Source organism: Myxocyprinus asiaticus, chromosome 46, assembly GCF_019703515.2.
Source record: "Myxocyprinus asiaticus isolate MX2 ecotype Aquarium Trade chromosome 46, UBuf_Myxa_2, whole genome shotgun sequence".
Taxonomy (NCBI): Eukaryota; Metazoa; Chordata; class Actinopteri; order Cypriniformes; family Catostomidae; genus Myxocyprinus; species Myxocyprinus asiaticus.
Window position 1 is genome coordinate 11,128,475 of NC_059389.1, and position 19,291 is coordinate 11,147,765.

The following is a 19,291-nucleotide window of genomic DNA, read 5'->3' on the forward strand; positions in this document are numbered from 1 at the left end:
AATAATAATAATAATATATATATATATATATATATATATATATATATATATATATATACATACATACATACATACATATACACTATATTGCCAAAAGTATTCGCTCATCTGCCTTTAGACGCATATGAACTTAAGTGACATCCCATTCTTAATCCATAGGGTTTAATATGACGTCGGCCCACCCTTTGCAGCTATAACAGCTTCAACTCTTCTGGGAAGGCTTTCCACAAGGTTTAGGAGTGTGTTTATGGGAATTTTTGACCATTCTTCCAGAAGCGCATTTGTGAGGTTAGACACTGATATTGGACGAGAAGGCCTGGCTCGCAGTCTTTGCTCTAATTCATCCCAAATGTGCTCTATCGGGTTGAGGTCAGGACTCTGTGCAGGCCAGTCAACTTCTTCCACACCAAACTCGCTCATCCATGTCTTTATGGACCTTGCTTTGTGCACTGGTGCACAGTCATGTTGGAACAGGAAGGGGCCATCCCCAAACTGTTCCCACAAAGTTGGGAGCATGGAATTGTCCAAAATCTCTTGGTATGCTGAAGCATTCAGAGTTCATTTCACTGGAACTAAGGGGCCAAGCCCAGCTCCTGAAAAACAACCCCACACCATAATCCCCCCTCCACCAAATTTCACAGTTGGCACAATGCAGTCAGACAAGTACGTTCTCCTGCAAACCGCCAAACCCAGACTCGTCCATCAGATTGCCAGATGGAGAAGCGTGATTCGTCACTCCAGAGAACGCATCTCCACTGCTCTAGAGTCCAGTGGCGGCGTGCTTTACACCACTGCATCCAACGCTTTGCGTTGCACTTGGTGATGTATGGCTTGGATGCAGCTGCTCGGCCATGGAAACCCATTCCATGAAGCTCTCTACACACTGTTCTTGAGCTAATCTGAAGGCCACATGAACTTTGGAGGTCTGAAGCGATTGACTCTGCAGAAAATTGGCGACCTCTGTGCACTATGCGCCTCAGCATCTGCTGACCCCGCTCTGTCATTTTACGTGGCCTACCACTTCGTGGCTGAGTTGCTGTCATTCCCAATTGCTTCCACTTTGTTATAATACCACTGACAGTTGACTGTGGAATATTTAGTAGCGAGGAAATTTCACGACTGGACTTGTTGCACAGGTGGCATCCTATCACAGTACCACGCTGGAATTCACTGAGCTCCTGAGAGCGGCCCATTCTTTCACAAATGTTTGTAGAAGCAGTCTGCATGCCTAGGTGCTTCATTTTATGCACCTGTGGCCATGGAAGTGATTGGAACACCTGAATTCAATTATTTGGATGGGTGAGTGAATACTTTTGGCAATATAGTGTATATTTAGTGTAAAAAAATAAATAAAAAAGAATAATAATAAAAAAACAATTTAAATTGTTTTTGACAGCACATTTGTTGACCTTACCCCTTATTGTTCCTAGCCCTTTAAAATACAGTGAAAAAAAGTTGCAGAAAAGTAATCAACCAACTGCTGCTTAGACAATGTCAGATGATTGGATCAGAACGATTTTGCATTTTGACACTGAACAAAAGTTGAGCCATTACTAGTAATTTCCAAACTGTTTTACGTACTGTACAAATTATACTTATACAAGGTCACTTTTAGCCCTTTTCCACCAAAATTGCGATGGTTCTCGTGCAGAGCCTGTGCTCCACTGGTTCACAGCCGGGGCAATCCGGAGCCTTTCATAAACCGGCAGCGTTTAAAGAGATTGTACCATTTTAGCACTTGTTCTACATAAGTAAATACTTGTAAATAGTACAAATTAGGCATGTAAACAACAAACATGTAACAATATATTGTATTTATGCAATATAACATATGCAATTTCAATACACCATATTTATTGATGTAATACATTTAAACATTTTTTAAAAAGAATCTAAAATGTCACAAAAGTGATGAAAAAATTTGTAAAATTGATTTGTCTGTAATTTAACAAGTTAGAAGGTCCCCTACATAATGAATAACAGCATTACCTGAAAGATTATACTGTGTGCAAGCAAAATGGACATTATAACTGAACTATACCCAAATTAATTGTAATATAATACAATGTACAACTATGAAAGGAGTCCAAAAGTATAGATTTGTTTAGATAACACTATTGTTTTTTAGTTTGAAGTGTAGTGAAGAGATTGCCTACATCGTGCTGGCTCTGTGATTTCCCTGACAACCAAAGCCATTCGTGCATGCAGAATGTCAGGTGGCTTTAAAAAGTAGACTATACCAGCCATATATGTTTGCCAGATTTCTATCTTCGCGATACCACGAAAAATTTGCGAAAGCTAATTCTGACTAATTTATGCGTTGGAACCGAAAACACGTCTCGAAATGTAACTGTCCACTCAACAACCGGACTAGAAACCCTAGTCATAAAACTGATTTCTATCAAATAATAGTAAGTGAAAGCTCAGTTTATATCCAAAAATAAATTCTCTAGCAATCAATAACCTACCAAATGAGTTCTGCGAACACGAACAGTTAGACTCGAGTCTGTGACTGAACATGTGCCATTCGAACCTATGATAAGAAAACAGTGTAAGTCCAATTAAAATATCGAAAAGTTCACTAACAGATGTGTAATGACAGAATTCCAGGTCCTAAAGGTAAAGGTTATTTTCGATTCATTTTGTAAGATAGCTTATGAGATAAAGTTTTTCCATGCTTTTGACATTTTTTTTTTTTTTTGAGATACGGGCCTTTCATCAGACAGTGACAAATATATATATATATACAGTGGTGTGAAAAAGTGTTTGCCCCCTTCCTGTTTTCTTATTTTTTTTGCATGTTTGTCACACTTAAATGTTTCAGATCATCAAACAAGTTTAAATATTAGTCAAAGATAACACAAGTAAACACAAAATGCAGTTTTTAAATGAAGGTTGTTATTATTAAGGGAAAACAAAATCCAAACTTACATGGCCCTGTGTGAAAGTGTTTGCCCCACCTGTTAAAACATAACTTAACTGTGGTTTATCACACCTGAGTTCAATTTCTCTAGCCACACCCAGGCCTGATTACTGCCACACCTGTTCTCAATCAAGAAATCACTTAAATAGGACCTGCCTGACAAAGTGAAGTAGACCAAAAGATCTTCAAATGCTAGACATCATGCAAAGAACTATGATACAAAGAAATTCAGGAACAAATGAGAAAGAAAGTAATTGAGATCTATCAGTCTGGAAAAGGTTATAAAGCCATTTCTAAAGCTTTGGGACTCCAGAGAACCACAGTGAGAGCCATTATCCACAAATGGCGAAAACATGGAACAGTGGTGAACCTTCCCAGGAGTGGCCGGCCGACCAAAATTACCCCAAGAGCGCAGCGACGACTCATCCAAGAGGTCACAAAAGACCCCACAACAACATCCAAAGAACTGCAGGCCTCACTTGCCTCAGTTAAGGTCAGTGTTCATGACTCCACCATAAGAAAGAGACTGGGCAAAAATGGCCTGCATGGCAGAGTTCCAAGATGAAAACCACTGCTGAGCAAAAAGAACATTAAAGCTCATCTCATTTTTGCCAGAAAACATCTTGATGATCCCCAAGACTTTTGGGAAAATACTCTGTGGACTGACGAGACAAAAGTTGAACTTTTTGGAAGGCGTGTGTCCCATTACATCTGGCGTAAAAGTAACACCGCATTTCAGAAAAAGAACATCATACCAACAGTAAAATATGGTGGTGGTAGTGTGATGGTCTGGGGCTGTTTTGCTGCTTCAGGACCTGGAAGACTTGCTGTGATAAATGGAACCATGAATTCTGCTGTCTACCAAAAAATCCTGAAGGAGAATGTCCGGCCATCTGTTCGTGACCTCAAGCTGAAGCGAACTTGGGTTCTGCAGCAGGACAATGATCCAAAACACACCAGCAAGTCCACCTCTGAATGGCTGAAGAAAAACAAAATGAAGACTTTGGAGTGGCCTAGTCAAAGTCCTGACCTGAATCCTATTGAGATGCTGTGGCATGACCTTAAAAAGGCAGTTCATGCTCGAAAACCCTCCAATGTGGCTGAATTACAACAATTCTGCAAAGATGAGTGGGCCAAAATTCCTCCACAACGCTGTAAAAGACTCATTGCAAGTTATCGCAAACGCCTGATTGCAGTTGTTGCTGCTAAGGGTGGCCCAACCAGTTATTAGGTTTAGGGGGCAATCACTTTTTCACACAGGGCCATGTAGGTTTGGATTTTGTTTTCTCTTAATAATAACAACCTTCATTTAAAAACTGCATTTTGTGTTTACTTGTTATCTTTGACTAATATTTAAATTTGTTTGATGATCTGAAACATTTAAGTGTGACAAACATGCAAAAAAATAAGAAATCAGGAAGGGGGCAAACACTTTTTCACACCACTGTATATATATATATATATATATATATATATATATACACACACACTATATTGCCAAAAGTATTCGCTCACCCATCCAAATAAATGAATTCAGGTGTTCCAATCACTTCCATGGCCACAACTGTATAAAATGAAGCACCTAGGCATGCAGACTGCTTCTACAAACATTTGTGAAAGAATGGGCCGCTCTCAGGAGCTCAGTGAATTCCAGCGTGGTACTGTGATAGGATGCCACCTGTGCAACAAGTCCAGTCGTGAAATTTCCTCGCTACTAAATATTCCACAGTCAACTGTCAGTGGTATTATAACAAAGTGGAAGCAATTGGGAATGACAGCAACTCAGCCATGAAGTGGTAGGCCACGTAAAATGACAGAGCGGGGTCAGCGAATGCCGAGGCGCATAGTGCGCAGAGGTCGGCAACTTTCTGCAGAGTCAATCGCTACAGACCTCAAGTTCATGTGGCCTTCAGATTAGCTCAAGAACAGTGCGTAGAGAGCTTCATGGAATGGGTTTCCATGGCCGAGCAGCTGCATCCAAGCCATACATCACCAAGTACAATGCAAAGCGTCGGATGCAGTGGTGTAAAGCACGCCATCACTGGACTCTAGAGCAGTGGAGATGCGTTCTCTGGAGTGACGAATCACGCTTCTCCATCTGGCAATCTGATGGACGAGTCTGGGTTTGCCGGTTGCCAGGAGAACGGTACTTGTCTGACTGCATTGTGCCAACTGTGAAGTTTGGTGGAGGGGGGATTATGGTGTGGGGTTGTTTTTCAGGAGCTGGGCTTGGCCCCTTAGTTCCAGTGAAAGGAACTCTGAATGCTTCAGCATACCAAGAGATTTTGGACAATTCCAAGCTCCCAACTTTGTGGGAACAGTTTGGGGATGGCCCCTTCCTGTTCCAACATGACTGCGCACCAGTGCACAAAGCAAGGTCCATAAAGACATGGATGAGCGAGTTTGGTGTGGAAGAACTTGACTGGCCTGCACAGAGTCCTTACCTCAACCCGACAGAGCACCTTTGGGATGAATTAGAGCAAAGACTGCGAGCCAGGCCTTCCTGTCCAACATCAGTGTCTGACCTCACAAATGCGCTTCTGGAAGAATGGTCAAAAATTCCCATAAACACACTCCTAAACCTTGTGGAAAACCAGAAGAGTTGAAGCTGTTATAGCTGCAAAGGGTGGGCCGACGTCATATTAAACCCTATGGATTAAGAATGGGATGTCACTTAAGTTCATATGCGTCTAAAGGCAGATGAGCAAATACTTTTGGCAATATAGTGTGTGTATATATATATATATATATATATATATATATATATATATATATATATATATATAGTTGAAGTCAGAGGTTTACATACACCTTAGCCAAATACATTTAAACTCAGCTTTTCACAATTCCTGACATTTAATCATAGAAAACATTCCCTGTCTTAGGTCAGTTAGGATCACTACTTTATTTTAAGAATGTGAAATGTCAGAAAAATAGTAGAAAGAATTCTTTATTTCATCACATTCCCAGTGGGTCAGAAGTTTACATACCCTTTGTTAGTATTTGGTAGCATTGCCTTTAAATTGTTTAACTTGGGTCAAACGTTTTGGGTAGCCTTCCACAAGCGTCTCACAATAAGTTGCTGGAATTTTGGTCCATTCCTCCAGACAGAACTGGTGTAACTGAGTTAGGTTTGTAGGCCTCCTTGCTCGGTATGCTTGGGGTTATTGTCCATTTGGAAGACCCATTTGCGACCGAGCTTTAACTTCTTGGCTGATGTCTTGAGATGTTGCTTAATATATCCACATAATTTTCCTTCCTCATAATATCATCTATTTTGTGAAGTGTACTAGTCTTTCCTGCAGCAAAGCACCCCCACAACATAATACTGCCACCCCCATGCTTTACGGTTGGGATGGTGTTCTTTGGCTTGCAAGCCTCACCCTTTCTCCTCCAAACATAACAATGGTCATTATGGCCAAAGTTAAATTTTTGTTTTATCAGACCAGAGGACATTTCTCCATAAAGTAAGATCTTTGTCCCCAGTGTGCACTTGCAAACTGTAGTCTGGCTTTTTTATGGAGCATTTTGGTTTCTACCTTGCTGAGCATCTTTCAGGTTATGTCGATATAAGACTCGTTTTACTGTGGATATACATACTTGTCTACCTGTTTCCTCCAGCATCTTCACAAGGCCCTTTGCTGTTGTTCTGGGATTGATTTGCACTTTTCACACTAAACTACGTTCAGCTCTAGGAGACAGAATGAGTCTCCTTCCTAAGTGGTATGATGGCTGCATGGTCCCATGGTGTTTATACTTGCATAATATTGTTTGTACAGATGAACGTGGTACCTTCAGGCATTTGGAAATTGATCCCAAGGATGAACCAGACTTGTGGAGATCCACAATTTGCTTTCTGAGGTCTTGGCTGATTTCTTTTGATTTTACCATGATGTCAAGCAAAAAGACAGAGTTTGAAGGTAGGCCTTAAAATACATTCACAGGTACACCTCCAGTTGACTCTAATTAGCCTATCAGAAGCTAACTGGCTAATTACCAAAAGGCTTGACATCATTTTCTAGAATTTTCCAAGCTGCTTCAAGGCACAGTTAACTTAGTGTTTGTAAACTTCTGACCCACTGGAATTGTGATACAGTCAATTAAAAGTGAAACAGTCTGTCTGTAAACAATTGTTGGAAAAATTACTCATGTCATGCACTAAGTAAATGTCCTAAATGACTTGCCAAAACTATAGTTTGCTAATATGAAATCTGTGGAGTGGTTCAAAAATGAGTTTTAATGACTTCAACCTAAGTGTATGTAAACTTCTGCCTTCAACTGTATGCGCGCGCACACACACACACACACACACACACACACACACACAGGCAAGGCAAGTTTATTTATATAGCACATTTCATACACAATGGCAATTCAAAGTGCATTACATATACATTTTAAAGATACAAGATACATAATTTATTTATTTTTTTGAACATGAAATAAGAATACATTTAAAAAAAATGTAAAATGATTAAAACGAATAAGAAAAATAATATTAAATTGTTAACCTTCCCTGATTAAACAGTTAACCAAAAACTGTTAACACACACTTTAATTGTTGTTAACCTTCCCTGGCACAGCAGAGGATAACTAAGTTGTTAACACCATCCATAACTGCTGTTAACCTTCCCTGATTAAAGAGGATAACTAAAAATTGTAAACACATTGAGAAAAAGTTATATAAAAATAAAAAAAGAACTAAATAGAATAATTAAAATGAAAGACAAAAGCAAAATGATTCAGTGAAATCAATAAGTGCAACACAATGCTCAGTCAGAAAATGCACAGCTAAACAGATGTGTTTTCAGTCTGGATTTAAATGTGGCTACTGTTGGGGCACATCTAACCTCTTCTGGAAGCTGGTCCCAGCTGCGGGTGGCATAATAGCTAAACGCTGTCTCACCTTGCTCTGTATGTCTAACTGACTTGATCCTAATGATCTGAGAGGTCTGCTAGGTTTATATTCAACAAGCATATCTGAAATGTATTTAGGTCCTAGGCTCTTGAGCGATTTATATATGAGTAATAGTACTTTAAAATCAATTCTAAATGTAACTGGAAGCCAGTGTAAAGACCTGAGGACTAGAGTAATATGCTCAGATTTTTTTGGTTTGGGTGAGAATCCTGGCAGCTACAATCTGAATGAGCTGCAGGTGTCTAATGGTCTTTTTGGAAAGGCCGGTTAGGGGTCCATTGCAGTAGTCTACCCTACTGGTGATGAATGCATGAACAAGTTTCTCTAAGTCTTGACTGGACACAACACATCTAATTCTGGCTATATTTTTCGATGATAGTAGGCCGATTTATTTATTGCTTTGATGAGACTACTGAAACTAAGGTCTAACTCCATAATGACACCAATATTTCTTACTTGATTTTTTTGTCTTAGGCCCTTGGAGTCAAGGTATGCATTCACTTTTGGAATTTTGCCTTTGTTGCAAATACTACGATCTCTGTCTTGTCATTGTTTAACTGAAGGAAGTTTTGGCACATCCAACTGTTAATTTCATCAATGCACTGGGCACAGAGGGTCTTTGGGGCTGTAGTCATTTGGTGATAGGGCTAGACAGATCTGGGTATTGTCTGCATAGCTATGGTATGCAATTTGGTTCTTTTTCATAATCTGGACTAGTGGGAGCATTGAACAGGAGCGGTGCAAGATTTGAGCCTTTTGGGACTCCACACATCATGGATGTCCACTCAGATTCATAGTTGCCCATATTCACATAGTAACCCCTACCTTCTAGATATGACCTGAACCAGCTGAGGACCATCCCAGAGAGCCCTACCCAGTTTTCCAATCTGTCTAGGAGAATGTTGTGGTCTACAGTGTCAAAAGCAGCACTGAGATCTAATAAAACCAGCACTGATATTTTGTCTGAATGAGTTTTTAGCCAAATATCATTAAGGATCTTTATGAGCGCCATCTCTGTGCTATGATGCGGTCGGAAACCAGACTGTAAATTGTCCAAGTAGCCATTCGAGATTAAGAATTTGTTCAGCTGATTGAAAACAACCTTTTCAATGATTTTGCCTATGAAAGGAATATTTGAAATTGGTCTGTAGTTGTTCAATATTGAGTTATCTAGATTGCTCTTTTTAAGAAGGGGCTTGGCAACTGCAGTTTTCAGGGACTTCGGAAATGTGCCTGAAAGGAGTGATGCATTTACTATTTCTAACAGATCTTTTTCCAGACAGTTAATGCCTAATTCCAAATTGAAAGCATGAAGGCTGTCTTTATAGATATTATAATGGACTTCAAGTTGTGTTTTCCGCCACATTCATTCTGCTTTCCTGCATTTTCTTTTCTTTTCAAGTTAGAGGAGATCATCAACACAGTCTGCGGATATACTCGGTTTCAAAGATATAACCTTGATAAATTGCACACTAGTGTTCTCATTTATGTACCAATTTTTGACAGAGACAGATCTAACATCAGTGGCAGGAGAAATCAATATTTCAAAGAAAATACAGCAATGGTCAGATTGAAGTCATTAAAACTCATTTTTTAACCACTCCACAGATTTAATATTAGCAAACTACAGTTTTGGCAAATTGTTTAGGACATTTACTTTGTGCATAGCACAAGTAATTTTTCCAACAATTGTTTACAGACAGACTGTTTCACATTTAATTGATTATCTCACAATTCCAGTGGGTCAGAAGTTCACATACACTAAGTTAACTGTGCCTTTAAGCAGCTTGGGAAATTCCAGAAAATGATGTCAAGCCTTTAGACAATTAGCTTCTGTTAGGAGGTGTACTGAATTGGGGGTGTATCTGTGGATGTATTTTAAGGCCTACCTTCAAAACGCAGTGCCTCTTTGCTTGACATCATGGGAAAACCAAAAGAAATCAGCCAAGACCTCAGAAAAACAATTGTGGACCTCCACAAGTCTGGTTCATCCTTGGGAGCAATTTCCAAACACCTGAAGGTACCACATTCATTTGTACAAACAATAGTACGCAAGTATGAACACCATGGGACCATGCAGCCATCATACCGCTCAGGATGGAGATGCATTCTGCCTCCTAGAGATGAAAGTAGTTTGGTGCGAAAAGTGCAAATCAATCCCAGAACAACAGCAAAGGACCTTGTAAAGATGCTGGAGGAAACAGGAAGACATTTATCTATATCCAAAATAAAACGAGTCCTATATCGACAACCTGAAAGGCTGCTCAGTAAGGAAGAAGCCACTGCTCCAAAACCACCATAAATAAGCCAGACTACAGTTTGCAAGTGCACATGGGGACAAAGGTCTTTCTTTTTGGAGAAATGTTCTCTGATCTGATGACACAAAATGGCCATAATGACCATCATTAGGTTTGGAGGAAAAAGAGTGAGGCTTGCAAGCCGAAGAACACCATCCCAACTACAAAGCATGGGTGTGGAGGCATCATGTTGTGGGGGTGCTTTGCTGCAGAAGGTACTGGTGCACTTCACAAAATATATGGCATCATGAAGAAGGAAAATTATGTGGATATATTGAAGCAACATCTCGAGACATCAGCCAGGAAGTTAAAGCTCAGTCGCAAATGGGTCTTCCAAATGTACAATGACCATAGGCATACCTACAAAGTTTTGGAAAAATGTCTTAAGGACAACAAAGGTATTGGAATGGCCATCACAAAGCCCTGACCTCAATCAGACAGAAAATTTGTAAAAGTGTGTGTGAGCAAGGAGGCCTACAAACCTGACTCAGTTATACCAGTTCTGCCTGGAGGAATGGGCCAAAATTGTGAGACGCTTGTGGAAGACTACCCAAAACATTTATATATATATATACAGGTGCATCTCAATAAATTAGAATGTCGTGGAAAAGTTCATTTATTTCAGTAATTCAATTCAAATTGTGAAACTCGTGTATTAAATAAATTCAATGCACACAGACTGAAGTAGTTTAAGTCTTTGGTTCTTTTAATTGTGATGATTTTGGCTCACATTTAACAAAAACCCACCAATTCACTATCTCAAAAAATTAGAATACATCATAAGACCAATAAAAAAAACATTTTTAGTGAATTGTTGGCCTTCTGGAAAGTATGTTCATTTACTGTATATGTACTCAATACTTGGTAGGGGCTCCTTATGCTTTAATTACTGCCTCAATTCGGTGTGGCATGGAGATGATCAGTTTGTGGCACTGCTGAGGTGGTATGGAAGCCCAGGTTTCTTTGACAGTGGCCTTCAGCTCATCTGCATTTTTTGGTCTCTTGTTTCTCATTTTCCTCTTGACAATACCCCATAGATTCTCTATGGGGTTCAGGTCTGGTGAGTTTGCTGGCCAGTCAAGCACACCAACACCATGGTCATTTAACCAACTTTTGGTGCTTTTGGCAGTGTGGGCAGGTGCCAAATCCTGCTGGAAAATGAAATCAGCATCTTTAAAAAGCTGGTCAGCAGAAGGAAGCATGAAGTGCTCCAAAATTTCTTGGTAAACGGGTGCAGTGACTTTGGTTTTCAAAAAACACAATGGCCCAACACCAGCAGATGACATTGCACCCCAAATCATCACAGACTGTGGAAACTTAACACTGGACTTCAAGCAACTTGGGCTATCATCTTCTGCACCCTTCCTCCAGACTCTAGGACCTTGGTTTCCAAATGAAATACAAAACTTGCTCTCATCTGAAAAGAGGACTTTGGACCACTGGGCAACAGTTCTTCTTCTCCTTAGCCCAGGTAAGACGCCTCTGACGTTGTCTGTGGTTCAGGAGTGGCTTAACAAGAGGAATACGACAACTGTAGCCAAATTCCTTGACACGTCTGTGTGTGGTGGCTCTTGATGCCTTGACCCCAGCCTCAGTCCATTCCTTGTGAAGTTCACCCAAATTCTTGAATTGATTTTGCTTGACAATCCTCATAAGGCTGTGGTTCTCTTGGTTGGTTGTGCATCTTTTTCTTCCACACTTTTTCCTTCCACTCAACTTTCTGTTAACATGCTTGGATACAGCACTCTGTGAACAGCCAGCTTCTTTGGCAATGAATGTTTGTGGCTTACCCTCCTTGTGAAAGGTGTCAATGATTGTCTTCTGGACAACTGTCAGATCAGCAGTCTTCCCCATGATTGTGTAGCCTAGTGAACCAAACTGAGAGACCATTTTGAAGGCTCAGAAAACCTTTGCAGGTGTTTTGAGTTGATTAGCTGATTGGCATGTCACCATATTCTAATTTTTTGAGATAGTGAATTGGTGGGTTTTTGTTAAATGTGAGCCAAAATCATCACAATTAAAAGAAGCAAAGACTTAAACTACTTCAGTCTGTGTGCATTGAATTTATTTAATACACGAGTTTCACAATTTGAGTTGAATTACTGAAATAAATGAACTTTTCCACGACATTCTAATTTATTGAGATGCACCTGTATATATACACACACACACAGGTGCATCTCAATAAATTAGAATGTCGTGGAAAAGTTCATTTATTTCAGTAATTCAACTCAAATTGTGAAACTCGTGTATTAAATAAATTCAATGCACACAGACTGAAGTAGTTTAAGTCTTTGGTTCTTTTAATTGTGATGATTTTGGCTCACATTTAACAAAAACCCACCAATTCACTATCTCAAAAAATTAGAATATGGTGACATGCCAATCAGCTAATCAACTCAAAACACCTGCAAAGGTTTTCTGAGCCTTCAAAATGGTCTCTCAGTTTGGTTCACTAGGCTACACAATCATGGGGAAGACTGCTGATCTGACAGTTGTCCAGAAGACAATCATTGACACCTTTCACAAGGAGGGTAAGCCACAAACATTCATTGCCAAAGAAGCTGGCTGTTCACAGAGTGCTGTATCCAAGCATGTTAACAGAAAGTTGAGTGGAAGGAAAAAGTGTGGAAGAAAAAGATGCACAACCAACCGAGAGAACCACAGCCTTATGAGGATTGTCAAGCAAAATCAATTCAAGAATTTGGGTGAACTTCACAAGGAATGGACTGAGGCTGGGGTCAAGGCATCAAGAGCCACCACACACAGACATGTCAAGGAATTTGGCTACAGTTGTCGTATTCCTCTTGTTAAGCCACTCCTGAACCACAGACAACGTCAGAGGCGTCTTACCTGGGCTAAGGAGAAGAAGAACTGTTGCCCAGTGGTCCAAAGTCCTCTTTTCAGATGAGAGCAAGTTTTGTATTTCATTTGGAAACCAAGGTCCTAGAGTCTGGAGGAAGGGTGGAGAAGCTCATAGCCCAAGTTGCTTGAAGTCCAGTGTTAAGTTTCCACAGTCTGTGATGATTTGGGGTGCAATGTCATCTGCTGGTGTTGGTCCATTGTGTTTTTTGAAAACCAAAGTCACTGCACCCGTTTACCAAGACATTTTGGAGCACTTCATGCTTCCTTCTGCTGACCAGCTTTTTAAAGATGCTGATTTCATTTTCCAGCAGGATTTGGCACCTGCCCACACTGCCAAAAGCACCAAAAGTTGGTTAAATGACCGTGGTGTTGGTGTGCTTGACTGGCCAGCAAACTCACCAGACCTGACCCCCATAGAGAATCTATGGGGTATTGTCAAGAGGAAAATGAGAAACAAGAGACCAAAAAATGCAGATGAGCTGAAGGCCACTGTCAAAGAAACCTGGGCTTCCATACCACCTCAGCAGTGCCACAAACTGATCACCTCCATGCCATGCCAAATTGAGGCAGTAATTAAAGCAAAAAGAGCCCCTACCAAGTATTGAGTACATATACAGTAAATGAACATACTTTCCAGAAGGCCAACAATTCACTAAAAATGTTTTTTTTTTATTGGTCTTATGATGTATTCTAATTTTTTGAGATAGTGAATTGGTGGGTTTTTGTTAAATGTGAGCCAAAATCATCACAATTAAAAGAACCAAAGACTTAAACTACTTCAGTCTGTGTGCATTGAATTTATTTAATACACGAGCTTCACAATTTGAGTTGAATTACTGAAATAAATGAACTTTTCCATGACATTCTAATTTATTGAGATGCACCTGTATATACATATATATATATATAAAATTTATTTTATTGTGCCACAGAGACATAATGCAGGGCTCTACACTAACATTTTTGTTTAGAAGTGCTCGTGCACCAAAATTAAAATTTTAAAGGGCACAGTCAGAGTTTTTTTTTTTTAAACTGTTAAATGTTTAGGCCAAAGTATACTTTGGTTGTCAGAATTTTCATACATTTTAAGTTTTAACTAATAGTATGTTAAGCAATGTATACTGCAGTAATACTTGTTTATTATATTCATGAAAGTTATAAAGCATTAACATTACATTTTATATGATGTGCACAAACTAAATCACATTCTTTATTGAAGATGTCTGTTTTTATGTTCGTATTTGCCGTTTTTAAATTGTTTTCTGTACACTCTATGTATGCACGTGAATGAAAGAGAGTGGGCTCTCAGCCATACGAGAGTAAGAAAACAGCACTTTTAATCTAAAAATAGCTAGTACAAAAGTACTTTTAAGTATATTGTTTATAAGATGAGATGCATTAGGGTGTTTTTATTCTGATGGTAATGTATTAGCTCAAAAGTTCAGCTGCCAGTTCTCACTTGCATCAGTACTGTACAGCCCTGCACAGTGTTTTCAGTTTTTAAGGATATCAACATACAAATGGCTCACTTAATTGCCTCTGCATATTAAGCTGGGATAGGACACAGTATTTTAACATGGGAACAGTTACACACTTCAACTTTAATAGTTAGGCTACATATTTTACTAAGCACTTTATTAGGAAGACCTGTACACCTACAGGTAATGCTTCAGGTAATGTTCACATCAACCATCAGAATGGGGAAAAACATGATCTCAGTGATTTAGACCATGGCATGATTTTTGGTGCCAGATGGGCTGGTTTGAGTATTTCTGTAACTGCTGATCTCCTGGGATTTTCACAACAACTGTCTCTAGAGTTTACTCAGAATGGTGCCAAAAACAAACAAAAAAACATCCAGTGAGTGGTAGTTCTGCAGACGGAAACACCTTGCTGATAAGAGGGGTCAGCGGAGAATGGCCAGGGTTGCATTTCCAAAAAGCATTGTAAGCCTAATTAGACTGTAGAAATCATTGGCGCCAGTGGTCTATATAATCAATGTAAGCTTCTGATGCTTTTAGGAAACCCAGCCCAGACTGGTTCGAGCTGACAGAAAAGCTACGGTAACTCAGATAACCACTCTGTACAATTGTAGTGAGCAGAATAGCATCTCAGAATGCACAACATGTCAAACCTCAAACTTCGAATGGGCTTCAATAGCAGAAGGCTATTGAATATTGGGCACTTTATTAGTGTTCCTAATAAAGTGCTCAGTAAGTGTATACTTGTGAAATAAAAATTAATATTGCAACTAGAACAATAATAAAAAAAAAAAGCCCCCAATCCACAAACAGTAAAACAATCTAAAACACAAAGTAAAAATACACATTCTGTTTCACAGCGATGTTTTGCTGTTGAAAATGAATGATCAAAGTTCTTTCTATATGACCAAGTGTAAATCTCAAGGACAAGGAAGTGTTTTTTATAAGCATGGTACACTACAGGCAGTGCCAACAAAGGTGAAGTGGACAAAGCAAGGTTAAGCAGCCTCCATGCAGGCTATGTTGTCTTTTTATAGAACACAAACAAATACAGTTGACAGTCATTGAGAGAGTGGCAGACAACTCAGGCTGTGATTAAACCCAACAACACCACCGTCACGTTGGACTCATTATGCCGGATGCCACATGGGCAACACTGGAAAATTAACAATGTTGATTAGTCCATTACTTTGAGAACATTCATCAGACTGATCCTGTGGTAGGCCTGCAGTCAGTCACCACACCCAGCTGGCCAGTTGCCTTAAAATTACCATCACATAGGAACTATAGTTTTCACCAAAGTGCCATTGTTACAACAATTATTGTTACTACAACAAATCTTGGTTTTAGATGAGACTTTTAGCAAAAAATAAATGATACAAAAATATAGAAAGATTCTGAAAGCTTTGTTAACTGTTTGTAGGAGATCCCATTTTAATTGTTTAATTTGATTTTAAGTAGTAACAACAATGGCATTTTGGCTTCATTAAACTTAAAGTGCAACACTAATTCCACACATCATTCCGAAATATTTGTATGCCATAAACCAAATCATATTAAAATTTTAAAATGTATTTTATAAGGCTTGCTTCAGGCACACAAACATAAGTCTTGGACTTACAAACAACTGTTCCTTATTTAAAATTTACTGGACATAAATGTTTAGATATTAAAAGCCAAAATAAGACATATGTCTGTAGTCGTACTGACCTTGAAAAGTCTGGGGAACACATCCGTTGGCTGTCCTCGCACCACAAAGAGTCTTGAATTCAGTTTTCTTAAACTTGTATCTAAATCCTCTAAAGACTCTAATAAAAATCTGTTGGGGAGAAAGTTTATTATAATTATATGGTGAATAAAATATGATACACTAAATGTATGTGAAATATTGAGATTGATATTCAAAGGCATATGCATCTCTCTCTACATAAAAACTTAGTGACATTACATACTTGCGCAGTGAGGGGTGGGTAAAAATATAGATTTTTCCAATGCATCTTGATTTTTAAACTCCAAGATCGATCTTTTACTTCAATGCGCAACCCTCCACTACAATGAGAGGAAATCACTCGCATTTGCAACCAAACTTCGCACTATGCGACTAAAAATGTAAATATTTGGCAACTGGCTGGTAAATGAAAATAGATAGTAATTGTGTAGTATAGTGGTGCGGTATTTAGCAGCAAGATCCTTTCACTGTGTGTGTGTTGAGAGTAAAAGTTGTTCCATGTAATGCATGTCCAAAGACAAGATCCACGCAACCGATTTGTCAATGAATAATGTCTCTTTTAATACCATTTAGAACATAGCACAGATGAGATAAAGTCATTTGAGCTTCTCTCGTTAACATGCGTTAATTTAAAGACACGGTTTACAAAAATGCAGGGTTGCCTTAAAGAAACAATACCGGTTTTTCAACAAATCAATGTAATACCTGTAAATTGTACAAAATATGCAATTAAATAATACACATGTAAAAAATATATATATAATATATTGCAATATAATATCATATTTCTTGATTAAATACATTGATTCGTTCATTTTTTAAAAGCTAAAATGTAACCAAAATGATAAAAAAAACTATAATTAATATAATTAGTAAAATTTATATTTTCGTAATGTGCCTAGTTAGCAGGACCACTCTATAATTAACAGCATTAGCTGGGAGAGAATTTATTTCATATGTAATCAAAAGGGACATTATAGCTAAAAAAATACCCATATGAATCAATATCGAATTTAAATTGAATCAAAAGCTTGTGAATCGGAATCGAATCGGGAAATCTGTATCAATACCCAGCCCTAGCTGTGACCTTACAAGTAATTAACAGAAGTTATTCCTTAGAAAGCAACAGCTATCCTTGATATCACACCTAGGTGTTCTGTTCCTTTAAGTATAACATAACCTGTTTTTATTATTATTATTAAATCATGCACTGATGTTCATTGGTTGTTAATGATTTCAATAGTTTTCAATGGATGATATACATTATTATCTCAATACTATACAACCTCTAACAAAGGCTACTCTAGTTATCTGTTCCTAACATACCATTTATGAGGCCAATTAATTAATTACATACCAATTAATTTTGAAATACATTACTCACACTTTAACTCTTATAATGTATTGATTCTGCATGAATCATCATCACAATAGTTGTTATTTATTGTTCTACAAGCAGACATGTATGCTCACACTCAAGCTGCACACAGTAAATTAATTTATGAATTCAAACGTTTGACAGGGGACCTGGGTTAACTGCGTTCCTTAATTCCTACAAATGTTGTATACAAAATATTTTTTGAATAATTCCTGGTTTTTATTCAAACAGTATGTCCGACAAGACAATACACGTGAAACAGAACCTCTCCATCACGTGACTCGCGCTATTGAAACTCCAATCTTTTACACACGCGTTCTTTTTATTTCAGTGTACAAACGGCGCGCGCCAGCTCGCACGTTCGAGTTCAAGGAGACACCCGCGTTAAAATCAATGACGCAATAATGCAATAAGTAATTTTAGGTGTTATATAAAACACAAGTGATCAAGAGGGCGTGAGCAAAACGCCTGGCTGCGGTTAGCCCGTTAGCTGGAACTCAGTAGTCACGGCACCACCATAAGTGTACATCAGTTCGCATTGACTGTCAATGCATTTATCGCTTATTGGTTTAAATATATATATATATTTTTTTTTAAACTCAGTTGGACTGTTTTTAACGGTTATAAACGAAGTGCCCATTTGACTTAAAAAGTTTCCTCACGCACTGTAAACAACAATTGGGCCCTTTACGGGATTGTATAATTGCGCGACATTTTATATTTTTTAAGATTTCTATGAAATATGGGTAACATTAAATCCAGTAATTTATCTTGCGTGTTTAAATGATATATTTTGTACGCAAAATTATTTTGAATGACATATCAGATCACCGGCTACCATGTACGTATGTTGGCGCACGCGAGGCCAAAACATCACGGCGTCTGTGCAGTACACAGTTGCGTAGTTACCCGCCACCATATCTCCCCTATGGAATTGCACTACAACCAGACAGAAAATTACTATATCTATACAAATCAGGCCGCTAAACTAACCTCCATCTGTTGACTCCCACATTGGCCAAACCTGCGAACCAAGGGTCCAAAATATAAACACAGTGTACAGTATCCGCGCCATTTAGAGCTTCCTGCAAAGCCGGATTATCATGCAACCGCAGTCCTTTGCGAAACCAGTGCACGGAATTCACCACCATAATTGCGCTTTACTCCATCATATGAAAGTCGACGGTCGTCCAGACGATAAATAATCCCCAATTTCAGTCGTTCACTAGCCACATAATGTCTCTCTCTGTCTGAAGTTTGAGATTACGAACAGCTACACCAGACGCAATCATTTCCCGCCTCTTCCCGCGTCCATTGGGTAGAAGTGACACGTGTACGGACTATGAGAATGAGTGACTTGAGCTCGCGAGCTACTATTGGTTCAGCTCCACGTTGGAGATCCAGCCCCGTCACGTTTCTCTGGTGTGTTGTTAGTCGTGTTCATGGCAAATAATCGTCAGGTTATGACATCAGTTCACGCAACTGGTAAAAAAAAAAAAAAAAAAAAACCTGAACGTGACTAGAGATAGATTTTGCACAGTCACATCCACATTGCCGCAAGTTGTTATAAAATATGTACGGAAAACCCCTGATTATCACAGGACGAGAATGGGAAATGCATACTGTATATTGACATTATTAATAATGGAATTGCTATTTGAAAGTATATCTTGGGAAAAAGCATGGAAAATACACAATGC

The 19,291-nt window shown here is 38.8% G+C and overlaps 1 protein-coding gene across 1 annotated transcript in view; it reads right to left on the reverse strand.

Moving 5' to 3' along the window:
- Positions 1 to 18,917, reverse strand: part of LOC127435616 (cryptochrome-2-like) — a 40,869-nt gene extending 21,952 nt beyond the window's left edge. The window contains exons 1-2 of the mRNA XM_051689210.1: positions 18,585 to 18,917; positions 16,195 to 16,303 (exon numbers count right to left, since the gene is read on the reverse strand). Of these exons, the coding sequence (XP_051545170.1) occupies positions 16,195 to 16,303; positions 18,585 to 18,742 (267 nt within the window). The 5' untranslated portion in view covers positions 18,743 to 18,917. The remainder of the gene's footprint in view (positions 1 to 16,194; positions 16,304 to 18,584) is intronic.
- Between the last annotated feature and the right edge of the window lie 374 nt (positions 18,918 to 19,291).